At 53.6% G+C, this 22,186-nt stretch overlaps 2 protein-coding genes across 2 annotated transcripts in view; both read left to right on the plus strand.

The window, feature by feature from the left end:
* Positions 1-3,493: 3,493 nt before the first annotated feature.
* Adam33 (ADAM metallopeptidase domain 33) lies at positions 3,494-15,921 on the plus strand. The gene is made up of 21 exons (XM_013010761.1): positions 3,494-3,558; positions 5,457-5,536; positions 8,324-8,400; positions 9,703-9,781; positions 9,969-10,045; positions 10,122-10,302; positions 10,543-10,611; positions 10,692-10,763; positions 10,876-11,042; positions 11,129-11,213; positions 11,296-11,438; positions 12,090-12,267; positions 12,386-12,475; positions 12,674-12,869; positions 12,993-13,101; positions 13,197-13,395; positions 13,488-13,565; positions 13,639-13,747; positions 13,823-13,970; positions 15,266-15,357; positions 15,852-15,921. Exons 1-21 carry the CDS (start codon positions 3,495-3,497, stop codon positions 15,887-15,889), a joined length of 2,331 nt encoding a protein of 776 aa, XP_012866215.1. The 5' UTR covers position 3,494; the 3' UTR covers positions 15,890-15,921.
* Positions 15,853-22,186, plus strand: part of Gfra4 (GDNF family receptor alpha 4) — an 8,849-nt gene continuing 2,515 nt past the window's right edge. The window contains exons 1-3 of the mRNA XM_013010762.1: positions 15,853-15,929; positions 20,315-20,371; positions 21,778-22,123. Of these exons, the coding sequence (XP_012866216.1) occupies positions 20,323-20,371; positions 21,778-22,123 (395 nt within the window). The 5' untranslated portion in view covers positions 15,853-15,929; positions 20,315-20,322. The remainder of the gene's footprint in view (positions 15,930-20,314; positions 20,372-21,777; positions 22,124-22,186) is intronic.

A 22,186-nucleotide genomic window follows, 5' to 3' on the forward strand; every position in this document is an offset into this window, starting at 1 on the left:
GTTCTGTGAATGACAAAAAAGACAGAAAGAAAAAGTCCTACCTTAATTGTGTGTGATGACATATGCCTGTAGTCCCAGCTAGTCTGAGGGCTGAGGCAAAAAGGATCCTTTGAGCCAGGAGTTTGAGATGAGCCTGGGCATCATAGCAAGACCTTGTGATGACATACATACCTATAATCCCAGCAATGTGGGAGGCAGAGACAGGACGTTCCAGTCTCAAGTAGGCCCTGGCAAAAACAAACCAGCAAAAAGAGCTGGAGATGTGGCAGAGCACTTGCCCAGCAAGACTAAGCCTTTGAATACAAACCCCAGTACCATCCAAAACACATACCTAATACATTTTATGATGGCTACCCACAACAGTCTATCAAAATTCCAGCTGATTATTATTTTCGAAGCAACCCCTTCACTTTACCTAGTAGTAACAGGTTCCCCTTTAGATGTACCAAGCTGTCAGGGATGGAGCCTTCACTGTGACTTTAAGGTGCTCCATTCAAAACCTCACTCTTTCTGGAGCATCTGAACACTGGCCTGGCATCTCCAGGTGCTGCCCTGGGCATGTCCATGGCTAGAGTTTACAGTGGTCTCCTTGCCCTGGGCCATACTTCTTTAGCGAAGTCATTTACATGGTAGGGTGATGCTTATTCCTAGAACCAGGTTTGCCTCTTTCCAGAACACAATGGCTCTCTGAGAGCAAGCATTTCTCAATCATCTATCAAGTAACCAGGTGTGAACATGGGGCTGATGACAGGTGTTGTAGGAACCATCTCCTCCAAATGGCCCCATCTCCTCCTCTGAAACCTCACAATGTAAACTAACAGTTGCTCAGGGATGGGCAGCAGACCCAGGCACCAGGTAATAACTTCTCTGGGGTCAGTCCCCTCAGCTTTGCAAGGACTGATCTCCATATGGTTCTTAGGTTACAGACACCTTGTTTTATTGTCCTCTGTGACAGGCTCTGCTGAGTGCTGAAACAGACTCATATTCCAGGCATCATAGAGCTTGAAGTATGTGGGGGGGGGAAGACAAGGAAATGGGTAACACACACACACACACACACACACAATCTACTGATTCTATTTCTCAGGAGAACCCTGAGTGACACAGAAAGGGATTCAAAACCGTGTATTTGTCCAAAAGGGGAGTAGATCATTGAAGCATAAAAATGAGGATACACATACACAAGATGCTAAAATTAAAAAGATTGGCAACTTGTCCCCCAGGCTGGAGGTATAGCTCCAGTGGTAGAAAGCCTGACTAGTAAGTACAAGGCCCTGAGTTGAATCTCCCATACTGCCAAAAAGAAATAAATGGATAGATAGATAGATAGATAGATAGATAGATAGATAGGCAATCTCCACTGTTGCTGTGGATGTGGAAAGACTGGAGCCTTATATATATATATATATATATATATATATATATATACACACATACACAAACAAACATACAAACACACACACACACACACATACATAGAGGGAGAAAGAGAGAGAGCATCCGTCACCAATGGCTTACACCTCCAAGCTACTCAGGAGACTGAGATCTGAGAATCTTGGTTGGAGCCAGCCAGCCTACATAGTCAAATCTGAAAGATTCTTGTGTGTGTGTGTGTGTGTGTGTGTGTGTGTGTGTGTGTGTGTGCACGCACATGCCCTCATGAGCACATGAGCATCAATCTTGGGACTTGAACTCAGGATATGGTTCTGTCCTTGATCTTTTTGTTCACTTCCAGATTTTTGATAGTTAACTGGAGATAAGAATCTCCTGGACTTTCCTGCCCAGGTTGTTTTTGAACCACAAATCCTCAGCCTCCTGAGATCTCAGCCTCCTGAGTTGCTAGGATTATAGTCATGAGCCACTAGCACCCAGCTGCAGAGATTCTTATTGTGCCACATAGCAATGTTCTGGTAATGAAGGACCATGTATATGAAGGAAAAATGGGCCTGAAAGAGAATCACTTAGGATTTTTCTGATCCTTTCTAGTGATTAAATACAGTTAAAACCATAGAGTCTTTTCGTTATATTAGAGTTGCCTACAGGGTTCCTCACAGGTATTTGCTGGATAGGTTTGTAGCTTGGGGAAAGTAGGTCAAATCCACATAGAATCCTGGGCCAGACCTAGGTTAGCTGTGCAGTCAGAGCAATGATAAAATGGGCATGCATGTTTCTGCAAACTTGCGGCCATTGCTAAACCAGGTGTGACTATGCTGCTACACTAACTAGTGTAAATGAATCTCCTAAACAGAAAGAGGGGGGTAAATCTAAACAAAAAAGGGTATGTGCTGCAGGATTTCATTTATATAAGTTCCAGAACAAGCAAAACTAATCTGCAAAGGGAAAACAAATGAGTAATTCTGGGTTTGGGAATGAGAGAGATTGGCAAGGTATAGGAAAACTTTGGGAAGATTAAAGGCGTGGCTTAGGTGGTAAAACACCAGCCAGTGAGCAAAAGTGTCAGATATTGAGTTCAAGTCCTAGTCTCTGACAAAAAAAAAAAAAAAAGAAAGAAAAGACAACTTTGGGGAAATGTAGCTCTACTGAGGGGGTGGTTTTACTGGTATACACAGCTAGCAAAACTCATCCATGTATACAGTTCAATCATTGTATTTTTTTTTCCTTTTTGTTCATCATGGGGCTTGAACTCTGGGCCTGGGCACTGTCCCTCAACTCTTCAGCTCAAGGTGAGTGCTCTACCACTTGAGCCACAGCACCTCTTCTGGTTTCTTGGTGGTCAATTGTAGGTAAGAGTCTCATGGATTTTACTGCCGGGGCTGGCTTTGAACGGCGACTCTCAGATCTCAGCCTCCTGAGTAGCTAGGATTACAGGCGTGAGCCACCGGTACCGGGCTCAAACCTTTAAGATATGGAACGGATGATGTTGAGACCAAGCTGGAAAGGACTCCTCACTCCCGGGAGTCTGGCTTTGCACAACTCAGATTGCGCCCTTCTGCACCTGACGGCCTCCCATGGCGGGGGAGGGGGGCATCTAGCCTAAACAGAGGAGCCATCTGGATGCTCCCCCAGGCGCCCCCACCGCAGGGACAGAGAGGCCTGGCCCCGGAGACTTGTGGGTGGGGGGTCCTCGGAGGACTTGGTCTGGGGTGACCTGAGCCGCCTCGGCCTCCCGATCTCGCTACCGTCCTCAGCGAGCTTTTCCCGCGGTCCCCGCTGCATCCTCAACCTCGGTGGCCTTCGCGGGGACGCGGGCTGGATTCCTGCCTCCGCCCAGCGCAGCCAGCTCGGCCCCCTCGACGGCGGCGGCGACCGAGGGTCGTCCCGGCTCCCCGGCCTGGTTCGGGCGGACTCACCCGGGGAGGCGGCGCGCCGGAGAGGCCAGAGGGTAGGAGGCGGCGGGCGGGCGTGGGTCGGCCGCGGTCCAGATGGGGCGGAGCGCGCAGCTTGCAGCCTGTGCTTAGTTAGCTGTGCTTAGTTAGCTCCCCGCTATGGGCCGGGAGTCCTGGAGATCTCGGGGGTTGCTAGTGGCGGTGGTGATGCTGCTGCTGCGGCTGCCGCCGCTTCCCCCGCGGCCATGGCCGGGCGCCCGGGCACTTCCAGGTGAGGACGCGCGCAGAGGCGCGCCTGTAGGGGCGGGTGAGAGAGGGTGGTGAGCTGGAGCCTTCAAAACCCTGGGGCTGCCACGGCTAGGAAGGGAGGACAGGGCTTGGGGAGGGTTGAGGTGGCATCGGGCCCACTTGCCCACATCCTGGGCAAAGCAGAAGGGCAAGATCCGTCCTCCTTCCGCAGCTGCCAAGTACCCTGCTCTCTCCTCCAGGAAGGCCCCCAACTCTAGTCCACTCCTGCCTCCACCCCCCACCTCATGCTCTGCCTTCAGGACTCCCTGTCCCCTCCTCCCCTGCCCTGAGCAGTGTGTACATTGTTTATAGAGTTGCCTTGTTTGGTGAGATTCACAAGGACCTCTCCAAACAGAAGGTGCCTGTCTGACAGTGCTTCTGGAAGCCCGTGTCTGTCTCTTCCTCTGTGTCAGGGCTCTTAACCTCTCTAAGAGGGCCAGAGGACTCTCCAGGTCCTGTACAGCAAGTACAGAAAGAAGGCAATGGGTAGGAAGGACTGGGCTGGGGGAAAGGGTCCTCACCCACAGCTTGGTGCTGGGAGACCCCCGCCCCCCACCTCCATGAGCTTCTGCCCTATTCCTATTCCATCCAGCAAGGGGAGGCAGACAGCTGTCTTGCTTTTGGGGACCAATCTCTAGGCATTCCACTACTAGGACTCTTAAAGCTCCAGACTTGAGGCAAGGGATCAAGGGAGAAGGGCTCCATAGTCTGCAGCTCAGACTGGTTCCCTCTATTAACTCCTGTACAACTTACATGCTGCTCTTCTTCACAGCCCAGTGGCCAGCCAGGGAGCAGAGAGTGTGCACATCTGTCCACACACTGCGCCTCAGGCCCAGGGCTGAGGGATCCTCCCTGATTGTCCCCCTCTCCAGGTCCCTCAGCTTCGATTCCAAAGTGGCAGCTCCTCACCCCCCAATCTAACTGATAGCAATTGGTTCATCAATGAAGGAGGGCATGGGCCTTGAGGAAGGGGGTTCCAGGAGCTGCTGCCATTCCTGGTCTTTGAAGCCTGAGGTCTGAGGAGGAGATGGAGGAGGAGGAGCAAGGGGGAGGAGTTGGGATGTTGCCACCAGAGGAGAGATCAGCCAGAACACGGTGCTGGGAAGTGGGGGGGGGGTTGGAGGGAGCCATGTGTTTTAGGAGCTGACCCTCCCCCCCACCACCCCAGGCTGATTGGCAGAGGGTGGGAGGGCCAGCTTTGGGCTCTGGGTGCCTGGCTCCCTGGGGCCTGTTGGGGGTGGGGAGGCAGGAACATTCCAGGGGAGCATTCCAGGCACCCTCTGAGCAATGCTTGGCTTCAGGCTTCCTCCTTAGAGCCCCTTTTGGCACCAACTCCCTCCCCCATTCTCAGCACAGAGGCTCCGTCCCCTAGCTTCCCCTCATCTTGAAGACAAAAGGAGGGCGCCAGGGTTCCCAGGGACCCTGCCACCAGCACCAAGTCCCTGAGGAGAGTGCTGAGCAAGGTGGACCTCTGGAGACATCTGGCTGTTGCTTTTCTCAGATGGTGTGGAGACACAGGCAGCCTCACGGCACAGATCTCTCACACTAAAGGCATTTGCTGCCCAGCCTAAAAATACCCAGGCCTGCCTCCTCCTTCCCTTCCCCTCTGCACGGTGGGCCTTGGTCTCTTCCTCATGACCTCTGACCCTAAGCCTATCCCTCACCCCTCAAAGGTCAAGCAGATCCTAAATCCCCAGCCAAGTTGTTCCTTCCCAGGCTCCTCTGTCTCCTGCCACCTCTGTGGTGGCTCTTCCATTCCAAGGATGCCCCATGGCTGTCTGTCCTGCAGACGGAGCCCATGAAGATGGATGTGCCCTTTTGGGCTTCCCCTTCTCCCAGTTCCTTGGGTGTCCCTCACTCTGTGCTCTGCCTTCACTCAAGGAAATGCCCCTGGAGAGCCCGTCACCCCCTACTGGGTCCTGGATGGTCCATCCTGGCATGCAGTCACCCTGGAAGAGCCGGTTAGTATCTCTACCCTGTCCTCGGCAGGCCCCCAGGGTTTCCAAACCCTCTGCACTTGCACTTATAGAATAGCAGTTTTTCTGGGGTTCCCAGAACCAAGTCACTACTCTTGCAGGCCTCAGCCCACCAGGCAGGCGGGGCAGGAGACAGCTAGATAGGAGAGCCTGCACACATGGAAGTCATTTTCAGCTTCTTCCTCTTCTTCTTGGATTACTCCAAGCCTCCACCCCCACTCGCAGAGATGAGTCCAGAGTTAGAGGCTTGAAGCTCTAAGAAGACACCAAAATATCTTCCTTTGACTTGTCTGGAACGCATGGCCCTGGGCGCACACTGCTGTCCTTCCCAGGCCCAGCCGTTCAAATGCCTGCAAATACAAAGCTTATGGTCTTGTGACACTAGTCACTCTTGTGGTGTCCCTAGAGGCAAGCCCACACCATTTTGTACCTCCCTCCAGCCTCCTGCCAACTCTGCCTATCACATTCTTCTAGAATAACCACATCCCAGATGTTGGTGTCACCACATCTGTGTTGCAAACCAAGAAGCCAATAGCCTCTTGGTGCTCATTTTACAAAGGGGCAAACTGAAGCTCAAAGACATTGGATCATGGTCACACAGCTCTTTGAGTCTAGAAGCTTGAGACCTGCTAAGGTCTGAAAAACTTTCTATCACTGGCCACCCCTCACTCAAGACTGGGGAGCATTCAGTTCTAAGTTTCTAGGCCAGAGTGGACAGTCCCTCTGCCCATGCTCAGGGGGAGGAAGTCAGGCCAGTGCAATTGCAAAGATGGGGGGTGGGTTTCCCCTTCACTGCCTTCACTGCCCCCTCCCCCCTTACTCCCCCTCCTTCCTCCTCCCTCCTTCCCCCCCCCAGCAGCTTCTCCCCTCAACTGGTCAGACACACAGTGCTGGCCCACATTTTGAGACCTTTTTTGACACCTCCAATAAAAGGGAGGGCAGAGCAAATACTGGGACCACCTGGCCTGTGCCTGCGCTGACCCCACCCCTGCTTTGCCTACTTCTGGTCTCTGCTCTAGGAAGCCTGTGAGGACAGGACAGGGCAGGAGGCTGTGCTCTGGTAGACAGATGTCCTCTCCTAAAGCCAAGGGTGCACTCACACTGCAGGGTGGGGGTAGGGCACATCGTGGGGGCGGGTAGGGATACCAAGAAGCCCAGAAGTGAAGGCAGCAGGGGCTACAGACAGGGACCTTGAGTGTGCCTTTCTATCTGGACCACTGCCTTTGTCTTATACAAACTTTTTCTCCAATGAAGCCAGTGGCATTCCAGCCATATGAGCTCATGTTAGGGCCTTGTGGGGTCCATGGCTAGGGAAGTGAGAGCTGTCTGCTCCCCACCTGCAGAGGATGCCCCCTCCCTTCCCCAGGACTTTGAGCCCCTTGGCCAGGGTCCCAGCACAGTGCATTTTGAGAGAGAAGGGGAGAGTCAGCCAGCAGGGAGGGGAAAACATTCCAAAGATACAGCAGCCCCCCAGGAATCTCCTGGGCTTGCTCCAATTCTGGGCCCCCAGCCAGGCTGTGTGAACAAGGGGGAAGATGGGCTATCCTGTGGGGTGAAAGAGGCGAAAGGGGTGAGGAGGGGAGGGGAGGAGAAGCTGCCCAGCCCTCCTGATAGCTACCAAGAAAGCCAGTGCTCTCCCCTAGCTTGGGATGGGTTGCTGTTTACTTTGTGAGCCCAGAAGTGGGTGACTGCTGGAGGCTGTGGAGGATTTCAGATGGCACAGTTTGCCCAAATTAGAGGTAGAGAGTAAAGTCTGGATTCCACAGGGAATGAGAGGCAGCTCATTGGTAAAGCACTTGGCTAACATGTCCAAGGCCCTGGGTTCAATCACCAGCACACACACAAAAAGGCACGCACACACACACACACACACAGCCTGATGCCAGGTGGCGTGTACTTGTAATCCTAGCTACTTAAGAGGCTGAGATCTGAGGATCGAAGTATGAAGCTGGAAAGTTTATGAGACTTTTTTTTTGGGGGGGGGAGGAGGGGTCTGGTTGTGGGGCCTGAACTCTGGGCCTGGGCGCTGTCCCTCAGCTCTTCAACTCAAGGCTAGCGTTCTACCACTTGAGCCACAGCACCACTTCTGGCTTTTTTCTGTTTGCTTATGTGGTGCTGAGGAATCGAACCCAGGGCCTCATGCATGCAAGGCAAGCGCTCTACCACTGAGCCACCTTCCCAGCCCCAAGTTTATGAGACTCTTATCTCCAAAAACCACAAAAAAAGCTGGAAGTGGATCTGTGGCTCAAGTGGTAGTCACTAGCCTTGAGTAAAAATGCTCAGGACAGCACCCAGGCCCTGAGGTCAAGCCCAGGACCAGCACACACACACACACACACACACACACACACACACACACACACACACACACGCCTCCAGATAATACAGAACCCATGAGAGGGTCCTTACCCCCAAATACCCAGATACCCGTGCCTCCCATGATGTCCATATGACCCTTGTGTCCTCTGCATTTCATGTTTCAGAAAACAAGGCAGACCAAGAGCCCAGTAACTGTGAGCACACAAGGTACCTTTCTGGAGTTCATCTCTAGGGACGATGTGTGTGCTCCTGACAGGCTATTTATGCACCTCCAACTGGCTGTTGTCCTGACAATGAACATACTGATTTTGGGAATATCTTTCTTTGCTTTTACCTCACATCCATCCATGCCCTCCATGCACTTTCTCACTAGCCAGCTGCACATCCTACCAGCTCACGGGCAGGCAGGTGGACTGTAGGCCATTATCACAGCCTGTACTCCTTCTCAACCAGATCTTGACACTAGATGTGGGGATGTTGGTCTTGGAGGCTGAAGGCCAGGAGCTCCTGCTTGAACTGAAGAAGAATCAGTAAGTATCAGGTTGAGGAACCACTGGACGGAGAATGGACCATTTCTCAGGGGGGAGGGGGGTGGGGAGTGGGGTAGGAGAATCAGTGCAGACCCCAGCAGGAGATTAATGGGGAGACTTAGAAGAAGTGCAGGTGACATGGAGAGTCATACCTGTCACATCTACTCGCAGCTGGCCCTCTTCAGGCTGAAGTGGACTGTAGAGGCTGCGTACACCCTTCTGTGGCCACATCTCTCCTCCCAACCCCAGGAGCAGCTTGGCAGCTGTGTATTCACCACCTAGTGGACATTCTTAAAATACATGCAGTCAAAAGGGAAACCTAGGAAATCTAGCCCCAGCACAGGCAGAGGGGGAAGAGAGGAAAAGAGAGAGGGAAGAGGTAAAAGGAGAGAGGGGAGAGAAGAGAGAGGCAGAGACTTATACAGGATTCCCACAGATAGGATGGCACTCCAGGAAGGGGCAAAATCACAGTGGTCACAAAGGTCAAAGCATCCATCCAGCAGTGGCAATTTGTCAACCCTACCTGGAATGTCTACACCTTCAGGTGAAGAGCACAGACAGAGAGATGAATTTGAGGAGTCCTAGTACATTAGGGAGTCCTAGGCGTTAAGTTCTGAAGATCCTGAACATTCAGAGCCCAAGATATTGAGCAGGATAGTGCCTCGGACTGAGTGGGGTGGTTGTCAAGATGGAGTTATAGGGTCTTAGAACCAGGTAGACTATAAAGGTGAGCAGGAGTAGGCGTGGGTAGGTGGGATTTTATTTTTCCTGGAAGCAGGGAGTGAGCACCACTAAACTTGAGCCTCTAAACTGGAGGGGGTCTAAAGGCCTCAGGAGATTTCAAGGAACTGGAATGGGAAGGGGTGGGGTGAGAGGGCTGACCAGATGGTCAAGAAGTTAGGCAGCAAGTAGGGGTTATTGGCTTTAGTCTCCTCCTTGGCTCCAAGTCTTATCTTCCCAGCATCTGCTGAGTCTGCCCCCCACTTTCCAGACTGCCTGCTGTAGACCTCAGGAACCACAAGACCTCCTCCTCTTCTCCCTTCCCCTCCTCCCTGGTAATTCCCATATGCCCATCTTCCACATCTAAGCCATCACAAAGGCTCCTTCCTCGCTTTTACCCTTCATCCTCTAGGTTTTCCTGAGCTGAACAATGCACAGCCTCTCCTGTATCCTTTCCTTAAGACATTTACAGGGTACCTCACTCATACAGCTGCTCAATTAGCATTCAGGCAGGGAGGCAGGAAGGCCACCAGGAGCAGGAGGCAGGGCTGAACCAGTTGACTTGTAAAACACCTCTCCCAGCAGGCTGCTGGCCCCAGGGTACACAGAAACCCACTACAGCCCCGATGGGCAGCCTGTGGTGCTGGTCCCTAACTACACGGTAAGATATTTCCTTGGGCTCTTGAGGACAGGGTGAGGGGTGTTGGGGATGCACCCTCTGTGGTGCATCACTGAAGTGCGCCCATTGTTCGCACCCTGTTCCCTAACTCCAATCTCTGAGAGGCTGGCCTTCTGCCCTCCAGAGTCAGCCTTGGCTGAGATTTGGGGCTGGGCTGCTTCCTCTACAGGATCATTGCCACTACTATGGGAGAGTGAAGGGCTACCAGGACTCCTGGGTAGTCCTCAGTGGCTGCTCTGGGATGAGGTGAGGCGTTTGGTGGAGGGGGTGGGGCCTGGGGTAAGCGCCTTTCCCATCCACTCTGCATTCCTCTGTACCCTAGTGGCCTGATCATGCTCAGCAGCAATACCAGCTATTACCTGCTTCCCTGGCCACCTGGGGACTCCAAGGACTCCTCAACCCACATGATCTTCCGGACAGAGAGGCTGTTCATCTGGAAAGGGGCCTGTGGCTTCTGTGACAATCAGGGCAGGACCAGCCTTCCTCCAGCTCCCCATAACAGGGTCAGGGGCACAAATAGGGGTGGAGGTGGAAATGCACAGTCCCATATCCATAGTATTCCCAATCAGAAGAGACAGAAACACAGGCCCCACAGCAGGACCACTTGTCCTGATCCTTTAACTAAGAAAAGGAGAAACACGTTCTAGCAACAAGTCTCAAACTGTTGTCTCTGAGAACTGGGGTTGATGGCAGAACTCTACGCTAGCAGTCTGCCTCTCAGAGTTCCCGTCTGTACCTTGCAGGAGAAGCGAGAGGCCCACCGTAAGAGCCCAATGTACCTGGAGCTGTACCTGGTGGCTGACCACACCCTGGTGAGGGAAGGCCGAAGGGACTGGTCGCGGCTGGGTGGAGTTTGCCTTGTCCCTCGCGCCTAGAATTCCTGCCTTCCTAGTTCATGATCCAACATCAGAACTTGAACCACACCAAACAGCGTCTCCTAGAGGTCGCCAATTACGTGGATCAGGTTGGGGATGGGGCAGAGAGGAGGATGGGGGTAGGGGAACGGGACAATGGCGCACAGGCGTACAGTAGGAAGGTGGGTTCCTGGCCCCAGCCCCGCTCCTCCTTGCCCTCAGATTCTCAGGACACTGGACATTCAGGTGGTGCTGACCGGCCTGGAAGTGTGGACAGAGCAGGACTACAGCCAAATCACACCGGACGCCAATGCCACGCTCTGGGCCTTCCTGCAGTGGCGCCGGGAGTTGTGGGCGCGGAGGCCACATGATTCGGCACAGCTGCTCACGTGGGTGCCTCTGCCCTACGCGGGGGTGGGGTGGGCAGGGCGGCCCCGAACCCTGACCCCACCCCATCACCAGCGTTCTTCCTCAGGGGTCGCACTTTCCAGGGCACCACTGTGGGCCTGGCTCCGGTCGAGGGCATGTGCCGAGCCGAGAGCTCCGGAGGTGTGAGCATGGTAAATCTTTGTGGGGACTTGGGGGGGGGGGGGGGAAGGGGGCGGGGCTCGCGGCCCCAAGGTGACACCCCCACCCTCCCAGGACCACTCGGAGCTCCCGATCGGCGCGGCTGCCACCGTGGCCCACGAGATCGGCCACAGCCTTGGCCTCAGCCACGACCCCGACGGCTGCTGCGTGGAGGCCACAGTGGCACAGGGCGGTTGCGTCATGGCGGCGGCCACCGGGTGCGCACAGAGAAGGGGCTTGGTTCCTTACCTGAGTTTCCTTGCTTAACCCTCAGTTCTCTTTTCTGTGAAAGGAGGATTCATAGGTACCTGTCCTTAGGGTCTTTTATGCGCCCGTCCGGGGAAAGATGTAGGTAAAATGGATTCTCAAGAGTGTGAAGGTGGAATCTAGATTGTAATGCCAGCTACTGGTAGGCAGAGATCGGGAGGAATCTGGTTCGAGGCTGGCCTAGCAAAAAGTGAGAGGCCGTCTCAAAACAAACAGATGTGGAATGAGGTTCAAGGCCAGCCTTTGCAAAAAAAAAAATACAAGATCCTACCTAAATAAATAAGCTGGGCACCAGTGGCTCAGGCCTGTAATCCTAGCTACTCAGGAGGCTGAGATCTGAGGATCACAGTTCAAAGCCAGCCCGGGCAGGAAAGTCTGTGAGACTCTTAGCTCCAATAAACCACCAGAAAAAAAAAAAAAACACCAGAAAACCGAAATGGCACTGTGGCTCAGGCGGTAGAGCACTCGCCTTGAGCTGAAGAGTGCAGGAACAGCGCCCAGGCCCAGAGTTCAAGTTCCACGACCAACACCCCCCCCACACACGAAAACTTAAAAAGAGAAAGGTGGTCCCCGCAGGCCGACGCCCGCTCCCCTCCCCGCAGGCACCCTTTCCCGCGAGTGTTCAGCGCCTGCAGCCGCCGCCAGCTGCGCAGCTTCCTCCGCAAGGGGGGCGGCGCGTGCCTCTCGAACGCTCCGGGCCCCGGGGTTCCCGCGCCTCCGGCCCGCTGCGGGAACGGCTTCGTGGAGTCGGGTGAAGAGTGCGACTGCGGCCCGGACCAGGTCAGGTGGGCTCGCCCGCCCCTGGGGACGGAGAATGGACAACTCCCCTCTTCCTCCGCCCCCGGAAGTCTGGGGCACTGCGCCCTCACCGGTTCCTCTCTCACCTTTCCGATGACAGAGGTGCCCGGACTCCTGCTGCTTCGCCCACAACTGCTCGCTGCGCGCGGGGGCGCGGTGCGCGCACGGGCTCTGCTGCGCGCGCTGCCTGGTGAGGACTGCCGGGCGACCCGGAACCGCCGGCCGGCCGGTCTCCACTGGTGGGCGCCCTCTGGTTGCCCTCCTGGGTGCTGTCTCAATCTAAACGTGGGCCCTCCAGGCGCTCCCGCCGCCTCCGGCGTCCCCCTAAGCCCGGATCTCTCACTGTGCTTTGTCTGTCTGCTCTCCTCTAACCGGCTCACCCGCGCAGCTGAAGCCGCCCGGGACGCTGTGCCGCCGGGCTGTGGGTGACTGTGACCTCCCCGAATTCTGCACGGGAGCCTCCCCTCATTGTCCTCCGGACATTTACCTACTGGACGGCTCGCCCTGCGCCGGGGGCCGCGGCTACTGTCGGGATGGCACGTGTCCCACTCTGGATCAGCAGTGCCAGCGGCTCTGGGGCCCTGGTGAGATGGCGCAGGGCTTTAGGGCTGGGGGGAAGGAGGGAGACGGAGTAGGGGATGGGGGAGCTGGGGTCACCGAGTCTGGTTCAGGCCTGCTTGGCCCTAGCCCCTCTTCTTCTCCCTCAGCCTCGCGCCCAGCACCACAGGCCTGTTTCCAAGTGGTAAACTCCGCGGGAGACACGCGTGGGAACTGTGGTCAGGACAGTGCGGGTGGCTTCTTGCCTTGTGCACCAAGGTGAGGGGGTGGAGTTGGGGGCAACCAACGCTGCAGAGTAGGTCAGGGTAAGGGGTACAGGCTTCAGGTAGACCACCCTCTACCTTCCTCCCCAGGGATGCCCAGTGTGGGAAACTGCAGTGCCAGGGTGGGGAGCAGAGCTCACTCGTGCCACACATGGTGCCCCTGGACTCTACGGTTCACCTAGAGGGCAGGGAGATGGCTTGCCGCGGAGCCCTCGCACTCTCTGATGCACAGCTGGACCTGTTTGATTTAGGCCTGGTAGAACCGGGCACCCAATGTGGACCTAGCATGGTGAGCCCTGCCCACCCAGCCCCTCCCGGTCCCTTGAGTCCCTCCAGGCCAAAGTGTCCCCTCTCACTGCCCTGTGAACACTCTACCCATAGATGTGCCAGGACAGGCGCTGCCAGAATGCGACTTTCCAGGAGCTGGAGCACTGCCTGATTACCTGCCACAACCATGGAGTGAGTACAGGAAGTGACCTTGGCGGGAGATCCTTGAGCCCATGTGACCCTTCTTTCCTTCTCTTCTCTGCAGGTTTGCAATAACAACCATAACTGCCACTGTGATCAGGGCTGGGCGCCTCCCTTTTGTGACCGGCCAGGCTTTGGTGGTAGCGTGGACAGTGGCCCTATGCAGCCTGAAAGTGCGCCAATGAGGGACAGGCGGGCAGGACCTGGGGTGGTGATTGGTTCACCACTTAAAGCCCTGTTCTCCACAGAGCACGATGCCTTCCTGCTGGCCTTGCTCCTCAGCTTCTTGCTGCCTCTGCTCCCTGGGGTTGGTCTGGCCTGGTGCTGCTACAGGCTCTCAGGACTTCGGTTCCAGCCATGTTTCTGGGGCTGCAGGAGGAAGCCCATGGGCAGCCGGTAGGCTGAATATCCAGTCTCTGAGGGTGCTGGTCCCTCTTCCTGAGTTCACTCTTGTGATTCTTGCTTCTCGGAGCTGCACAGGCTTGCAGGGAGCTGGATGGTGTCTTCAGCTTTGAACCTAGGTGCAGAGAGACCTGAGGCAGGGCAAAAACAGGGCTGGGATGGCCTCCTAGGCAAGCCTAGATTGTACTCCTGTCCCCAGCAACACTCAGAGCTTAGCCTTTCACTCCCTACCCCATCACTCCTCTAGTCCACTTCAACTTCTCCACAGGTGGCTGCCTCATCCTTGACTTTGCTGGGTTTGGGTGGTTTCCCCCAACCAGCTCCCAAGACAGCGGAGGCCTCTGTAGCCTGCTTCAGGAGTTTTTGGTCCTCTTTCACTTCCTATGCCCTAGTCACGGTCACCTCTTTCAAGTGTCCCTGGGACTGAGCCCGCATGTCTGTACTCCATACCACTGGTCAGCTGTGGTGCTGACAGTTCTTATGCCAAAGGATCACTCCCAACTCATCTTTGCCTGACCTGAGGGGAGTGTACATAGTGCTAAGGGTGTTTCCCCTAGGGCTATCTCTTCACTGCGACTCTGGGCAAGGGTGACAGCCTGGGCTTGAGAGAGCTCCTGGTCACCTGAGCTAGAAATGGGAGCAGAGGGCATCCAGGCAGGGGCAGGGAGCTGGCCAGGCCCCAGCTGCCAGTGGAGAGGGCTTTGGCACAACTGAGGAATGATAAGGGGCTGAGGGCAGAGGAGAAAGGTGGGAGGAACTTGGGGTGTCACCATGGGAAGGGGAGGCTGCAGAGTGGTGGCAGCCGCATCCCATCTTTAACATGGGCATTCAGGGCAGTGGAGACTGTGGAGATGTCAAAGGAAGTGGGGAGGTCTTGAGAGATGGGGGGAGGGGGAAATGGCTGGGAGTGAAGCAGCAGGTAGCTAATGGCAAGGAACGTGGGCAGGCACAGCTCCTGCTTGGGGGGGGGCACATCTAGGCACTCCAACCTTAGGTGGGACCTGAGCAAGGCTACATCAGGAAGGTTGGGGGCTTGGTGCCAAAGCTTGGGAGAAATGTCAAGGTTAGAGAGGGGAGGTGCAGGGTGTCCTGGAGGGCGCAGGTCTCAAGGAAAGCATGCACTCCAAAGACTCCTCCAGGAGGAGGCAGGAAGTGCAAGCCAAAGCAGAAGAGTAGAAGCTCAGCCAACACAGAACTTGGTTGGGTACCATGGTATGAAGAAGCAGACTCCTGGTGCCCTGCTCAGAGTCACTCTTCCAAGCTCCTCATGGTTTAATCCCACTGCTTAGGTCCAACAATGTCCCACAAAGGGAGCACCTCCCAGGTGGAGTTCACACCATGGAGTTGGGCCCTACTGCAGCTGGAGAGTCCCAGTGCCTGGGTGAGTGAGGGACCAGGGGACATAAGGAGGGAAGTGAAGATGGAGTGTGTGTATTTGTGTCTGTCTGTGTGTGTGTGTGCACATGCGCGCATGCACACATGCACACGCTAGCACTGGGGCTTTAACTCAGGGCCTAAGTGCTGTGTTTTAGCTTCATTTTGCCAAAAGCTGGTGCTTACCACTACAACCACAGCACCCCATGCAGCATTTTGGTGGTGAACTGGAAATAAGCATCTCAAACTTTTCTGCCTGAGGTGGCCTTGAACTTCATTCCCCCGAGGTAGCCTTGAACTTCCATTCCCACATCTAGCCTTCTGAGTAGCTAGCATTAGCTGGCACCCAACAAGGATGGTATCTTTCCCCCTGCCTCTTTTCTGCTGCACCCCTCCTCCCCCACTGTGTGCCCAGCTGTCTTGAGTCTCCTGTGTGATGCCCAAGCTCCAGGGCTCCTGCCAACTGTGTTCACAACACTCATCCTCCTTCATTGCCTCCAGAACTCAAGAATACTGCCAGAGCCCAGCAGCCACCCTGAGAAGCCTGTAGTCATGTAGCCCTGCCTTCCTGTCCCCCAGGTAGGTGTGGCCCCTGAGCTCTTCCCTCTCATTGAGAAACACCCCCTATTCAAGTCCCTGGGCTTGGGTTAGTCAATAAGCAAAAGAGAAAGTGTAGTCATGGATACAGATGCGGAAAGCCCTCGGGGCAGGGGAGGGAGGACTGTGGCTCTTCCCTGGTGACTGGTCCTCAGCTACTTGACTTGTAGCTCAGGACACCAGCCTTCAATGAGTGACCCCCACCACCACCACCACCACTTCATTTTCAGCAGGTCAAGCCCAGAGGCCCGAATTCTCTCTGTGGGGAGAAGTATTTATAAAAGACAAGTGACCACCGAGAGCCACTCCAGGAACTTGGACTCTAAGGACAATGACCTGCACCTTCTGGCAGCTTGGAAGGGTTAGACCCCAGCGGAGCTCTGTCACTCCTATTCCAGGACCCCAGAGCCGTCAGAAGCTTACCCAGTGTGGTCTTTGGCTTTGAGGGCTGGGGCATTCAGGGTATACCCTCCAGCCTCAGAATGCATCCACAAAGGAGCAAAGGTCCCATGGCTCCCAACCCCGCCCCCCCCATCAGGGGAGGGTGGGTCCCTGTGGGTACCTGAAGAGGCTGGGTCCTGAAAGCCTGGCTGTGTCTCCTCTATGGGCCTCTTCCAGATGTAGTTGTGTAGAGGGCAGAGTCCTAAGGGTCCTAGGATTCAGGCTAAGTCTCTGCCCCGGATCTTGGTCCCTGCCAACAAATAGGGAAACAAGCAAAATCTTTGGGATCTTCTTTCTTGAGTCTCTTCTGGTTCTTTCTTATACCCTTGGACACTTCCTCAGCCCCCACCCCCTTCTCCAGTTCTCACCTGAGGTTGTGGGGGTATGGGTATGCTGCAGCCTCCTTTGCTTGGGCATTACTCAACCTCCCTCCCTTCCATGGGAGGAGACAGTTGGTGACATTTCAGAAAAGGCCACAGAGACGTTGGAAGAAAAACATGCTGCTTGGGGTGGGGGTGTATCACTGTGATTCTTTTGTGGTGGTTGTTATAAATTAAAACTTTGGGGGCATCCTGAGGGTCACAACTGGTGGGTAGAGCTGCAAAAGCAGTCAAGACTTCACACAGGGGCTGGGAAGGTGGCTCAGTGGTAGAGCGCTTGCCTTGCATGCCTGAGGCCCTGGGTTCGATTCCTTAGCACCACATAAGAAAAAAGAAAAAAGCTGGAAGTGGCGCTGTGGCTCAAGTGGTAGAGCACTAGCCTTGAGCTGAAGAGCTGAAGGACAGTGCCCAGGTCCAGAGTTCAGGCCCCACGACCGGACCCCCAAAAAACAAAAACAAAAACAAAAAAGACTTCACACAGCTGTCTGACTAAGAGGGTGCCCTTCACCTTCTTCTCTTGTTCCTGTGGACATTCTTATTCTCTCATGACTTCTTGCAAGAGTCAAGTAGTTGTTGCAGCATAACAAACTACTCCAAATCTGAGGTGCTTAAAACAATAAGCAGCAAAATCATATTCTAGTAGGTGGATAGAATTGGGGGAAGCTTTGCAGCCTACCACTCCTTCCATTGACAGCCAGAGAAGCCAGAGTCCCAACTCATCTATTTAAAACATCCAAATTAAAAGAAATCCCCAGGGCTGGGAATGTGGCTTAGTGGTAGAGTGCTTGCCTAGCATGCATGAAGCCCTGGGTTTGATTCCTCAATACCATAGACACAGAAAAATCTGGAAGTGGTGCTGTGGCTCAAGTGCTAGCCTTGAGCAAAAGGAAGGACAGTACCAAGACCCTGAATTCAAGTCCCAGGACTGGCAAAAAATCCCCCAAATAGAGGTTTTTTGATTTTTTGTTTGTCAGTCATGGGGCTTCAACTCCGGGCTATCCCTGAGCTCTTTTGCTCAAGGCTAATTCTCTACCACTTTGAGCCACAGTGCCACTTACAGTTTTCTTGTAGTTAATTGGAGATAAGACTCTCACAGACTTTCCTGACTGGGTTGGCTTCAAACTGTGATCCTCAGATCTCAACCTCCTAAGAAGTCCAGATGACAGGTGTGAGCCACCAGTGCCTGGGAGGTTTTGTTTTTGTTTTTGAAGAGCTTGAGAAACTGCTCCCAATTGCCTCTATAATAGAAAAAAAAGAAACAAGAAGAGTCAAGACAGTTAAAATAAATTAAGGGAAGGGTTGGGAAGGTGGCTCAATGGTAGAGTGCTTGCCTGCATGCATGAGGCCCTGGGTTCGATTCCTCAGCACCACATAAACAGAAAAAGTCAGAAGTGGTGCTATGGCTCAAGTGGTAGAGCGCTAGCCTTGAGCTGAAGAGCTGAGGGACAGCGCCCAAGCCCAGAGTTCAGGCCCCACAACCGACCCCCAAAAAAAAATTAAGGGAAGAAGCAAAAAGAGAAAGAACATGTTTTGTTTTATTTTTTCTTGCAGCTACATCTTTTGATTCTGTTTCTTCCAAAATAGTATAATTCTTGCCTCAGTGAAGTTTTAAAATTACAATGATATTGATAATATTAAAATAATAATGAATTATAAAACTAGATTGATTTTCCACTCTGTATTCTCAGGTTATTATGTGAAGTAGTAATGAATAGCCCATCATCACCTGCAAAATGACAGTAAAAACATGTATTTACCTCTGGTATCAAGAGATACTTACTAGCTGAGTGCTGGTGGCTCACACCTGTAATCCTAGCTACTTAGGAGACAGAGACCTGGAGGATTGTGTGGTTAGAAGTTAATATGGGCAGAGAAGTCTGTGAGACTCTTATATCCAATTAACCAGAAAAAGTCAGGCTGGAGATTTATATAAAGGGCAGAGCACCAGCCTAGTGAGCAAGCAAGCTGAGAAAGCTCAAACCCCTGAGTTCAAATCCAAGTAGTAGTGATAAAAATATCACTATAAAGTATATAGTAAGGCAGAGAGTGAGGAGGGGAGGTCTGTGTTACTTCATTACTTGCTTTCAATCTGCAAGCCAATACCTTTTTAATACCCACTTTGGTGTCACCATTTCCTGTGGGATTTGTATGTCTGTATGTGTGCTGGTACTGAGACTTGAACTCAGGACCTGGCACTCTTACTACAGTTCTTCACTCTTGGCTCAATGTAGATGAAGTTTATTTGTTACCATGGATGTCAAAAAACTAAGGAAACAATGATCAGGTCGTAGAGCAGTGATATAAAAAGCTGAGAATGAGACCTTGGTTCCTCCTATTGTGTCTCATGTATGTTTTGAAACATGTTTTAGTTCCTTCTCTGATCACAAGAAAGCCTCAGATACATATAAGAGAAAATAACTGGCTAGGATTCTCTAAAAGCATGAAAAATAAGGATAAAGAGGCTGAGGAGTTGCTTCAGTTAGGAGGAAACAAAGAGACATGACAACAAAATACAATATGGGATTCTGGATTGGATCTTGGAAAAGAAAAAGGACCTCAATGGACGAGGCAAAGAAAATAAAAAATGGTCTGTGATTTTGTTGACAGTATTGTACCAATGTTGATTTCCTAACACCTATGCTGTGATTCTCTAGATGCTAACAATTGGGAGAGTTGAAAGGCTTCAGGGGAACCCTTTTTGTAACTTTTATACAAGTATAAAACTAGTTTATGAAAGATTAACAAAGTATAAAGGAAGCTGGGCACTGGTGGCTCACACATATAATCCTAGCTACTCAGGAAGCTGAGATCTGAGGTTTGTGGTTCAAAGCCAGCCTGGGCTAGAAACCTCATAGGACTCTTATTTCCAATAAACTACTAAAAATAAAGCTGGAAGTGGCCCTATGGCTCAAGTAGTAAGCACACACCTTGAACAAAAGAACCTCAAGGACGGCACCCAGATCCAGAGTTCAAGCCCCACCATGAGAGAAAAAAAATACTATAAAGGAAAAATGAAAGAGAAACAAGGTGTCTGGAAAGGTGGCTCAGTGGAAGAGTGCTTGCCTTGCACGGATGAGGCCCTGGGTTTGATTCCTCAGTACCACATAAGCAGAAAAAGCCGGAAGTGGTGCTATGGCTCAAGTGGTAGAGCTCTAGCCTTGAGCTGAAGAGCTGAGGGACAGCACCCAGGCCCAGAGTTCAGGCCCCATGACTGACAGGTAGGAAGGAAGGAAGGAAAAAAAGAAACAAGATTTCCTTGGTTGTTCTGTGGCTGTTGCTAGGTGCATGATATGTGGAGTGCTAGTGTGTTGCGTCGGTCCATTTAAGCACAGGCAGGTGTTCTGGTGGCTCTTTAAGGGTATAGCCTGGGCGGGGACAAAGTAGAGAGGGCAGGTGTCATGCCCACAGCCCAGGCTCCTCCCAGTGGTAGATTGTGAACCATCACAGTCTGGTGTCTGGGTGTCTGCTGAGCTCCTTCTCAGGAGTTATACTCTCCAGGTCATCAGGGGACTAGCGCTCTGTCTCCTGCCGTCCTTCTATCCTCAGTGTCCAGGATGGCCTGCTGTTTGGGGTCTGCACTGCTGTTGCTGCTGCTGCTGTTGGGTAAGCATCTGTCTCCCACGTTTCCCCCACCTCTCTCTTTCTTGTTCCTCCCAAAAGGTAGGAGGGCAAGAGGGTGATCAGGGAAAAGCTGTAATGCAGGAATGACCACTGCAAGAGGCCTGTATCCTGTGACCGTGGACCTCTGACAGTCTACCCCCACAGCATTCACCTTGCACCCTATTTCCAGGCCCAGCAGGGACCAGTGGAGTCATCTCCCTCCCAGTTCTCACCTTGATAGCTCTTTTCCCCAGGAACTTTTCCTCTCCTCTCCTCTCCTAACTTTTCCTACCCTTTACTCTTCCTTCTCTCAGCTCCAGAGCTCCACTTCTAGTCTTCTGGGCATTGCTATGTCTAATTCACTGCTGGGCATTTTCAGTGCCTGGCATCTGCGTGCCACTTTCAGCACTGTCTTTTTTTTACTGTGGTCATCACAGGGAAGGGTCCATTTATGGGGTGTGGGTGAAGAATGGAATATGGTGAACATTTAGGCAGAGATCTTGGAGCTCAGACACACTGCCTTGAGAGTGGAGAGGAGCTAAAAGTGTTTCTGTCAAGAGAGACCGGTAACCAAAGAGCAGGTGGGCCCGAGTACTTAGGTGACACTAAGTGCAGTTGTGTGGGACTGAGGCCTGGCAGTGTTCCCAGCATGACTGAGAGAAGAGCCTTCTAGAAGGAAAGGAAGGGAAGGGAGGGGAGAGAAGGGATGACTCTCCCATCTCCTGTCCCCTCCACTCATGCACTCCACTCATCACAAGCCCCAAGCATAGGTCTACCCTTCCTACTGAGCTTAGGGTACTGAAGCCACAGCCAATATCACTATGATCCAGGACCTAGAAAAAAGAGGAGCCCTGCTCTCAGTCCAGAAGCAGGAGACCTCCCATGCACAGACCCCCACACACCAAGATGGAGGAAGGGGCAGGATGGGCATTTATTCTCAGGCTGGGGTGCTGGTAAGTCTTACAGTCTCAGCAGGAGGCTGTGGGGAGGAAGGGGTAGGTTAGACTGGTTTGGGTGACCCAGGTCCTAGGAAGTCCTGATTCCAGATACCCTGGCTTGGCTGAATGTAGCTGTAGCACGTGTAGCTGTAGCAGCTTGCCTTAGGTCTAGGATGTGTAATTCTACCTGGCCAGACATCCTCTTTGAGTGGTCACCTGTCACCGGCCACCCTTCATGAAACTAGTGACATACCTCCCTGGCCAGTGTCAGCCTCAGTCTTGGAAGGATGAAGAAACATATAAGCCCACCCAAAAGGATCTCCATGTAGGACAAGGAATAGGCCACACTCAGTCCCCCCCCCCCACACACTTGGGTTTTGGACCACCCCCAACTTCCGATGGCAGGGGTAGGGTGGATCGAGCCTGTGGGGTGCACTGAGATCTAACTGCACCTGCCTGCCCCTCCACCAGGGTCCGCGAGCTCCGCAGGACAGAACCACTGCTTGGACGCGGCCGAGGCGTGCACAGCAGACGCGCGGTGCCAGTGGCTGCGCACCGAGTACGTAACCCAGTGCCTGGCTCGGTCCGCATCCGGTGACTGTGACCTTGCCCGCTGCCACCGCGCCCTGCGCCGCTTCTTCTCCCGCGGGCCGCCCGCGCTCACCCACGCGCTGCTCTTCTGCCAGTGCACCGGCACCGAGTGCGCCGAGCGCCGGCGTCAGACCTTCGTGCCAGCCTGTGCCTTCGTCGGGTCCAACCCATCGCCGCCCTCCTGCCTGGAGATCTTGGAGGCCTGCGAACTCAGCCCAGTCTGCAGGTGCGCGGGCGGGGGCGGGGCTCCCGGGGGCGGGGCTCCCGGGGGCGGGGCTCCCGGGGGCGG

This window comes from Dipodomys ordii, unplaced genomic scaffold, assembly GCF_000151885.1.
Source record: "Dipodomys ordii isolate 6190 unplaced genomic scaffold, Dord_2.0 Scaffold13, whole genome shotgun sequence".
NCBI lineage: Eukaryota > Metazoa > Chordata > Mammalia > Rodentia > Heteromyidae > Dipodomys > Dipodomys ordii.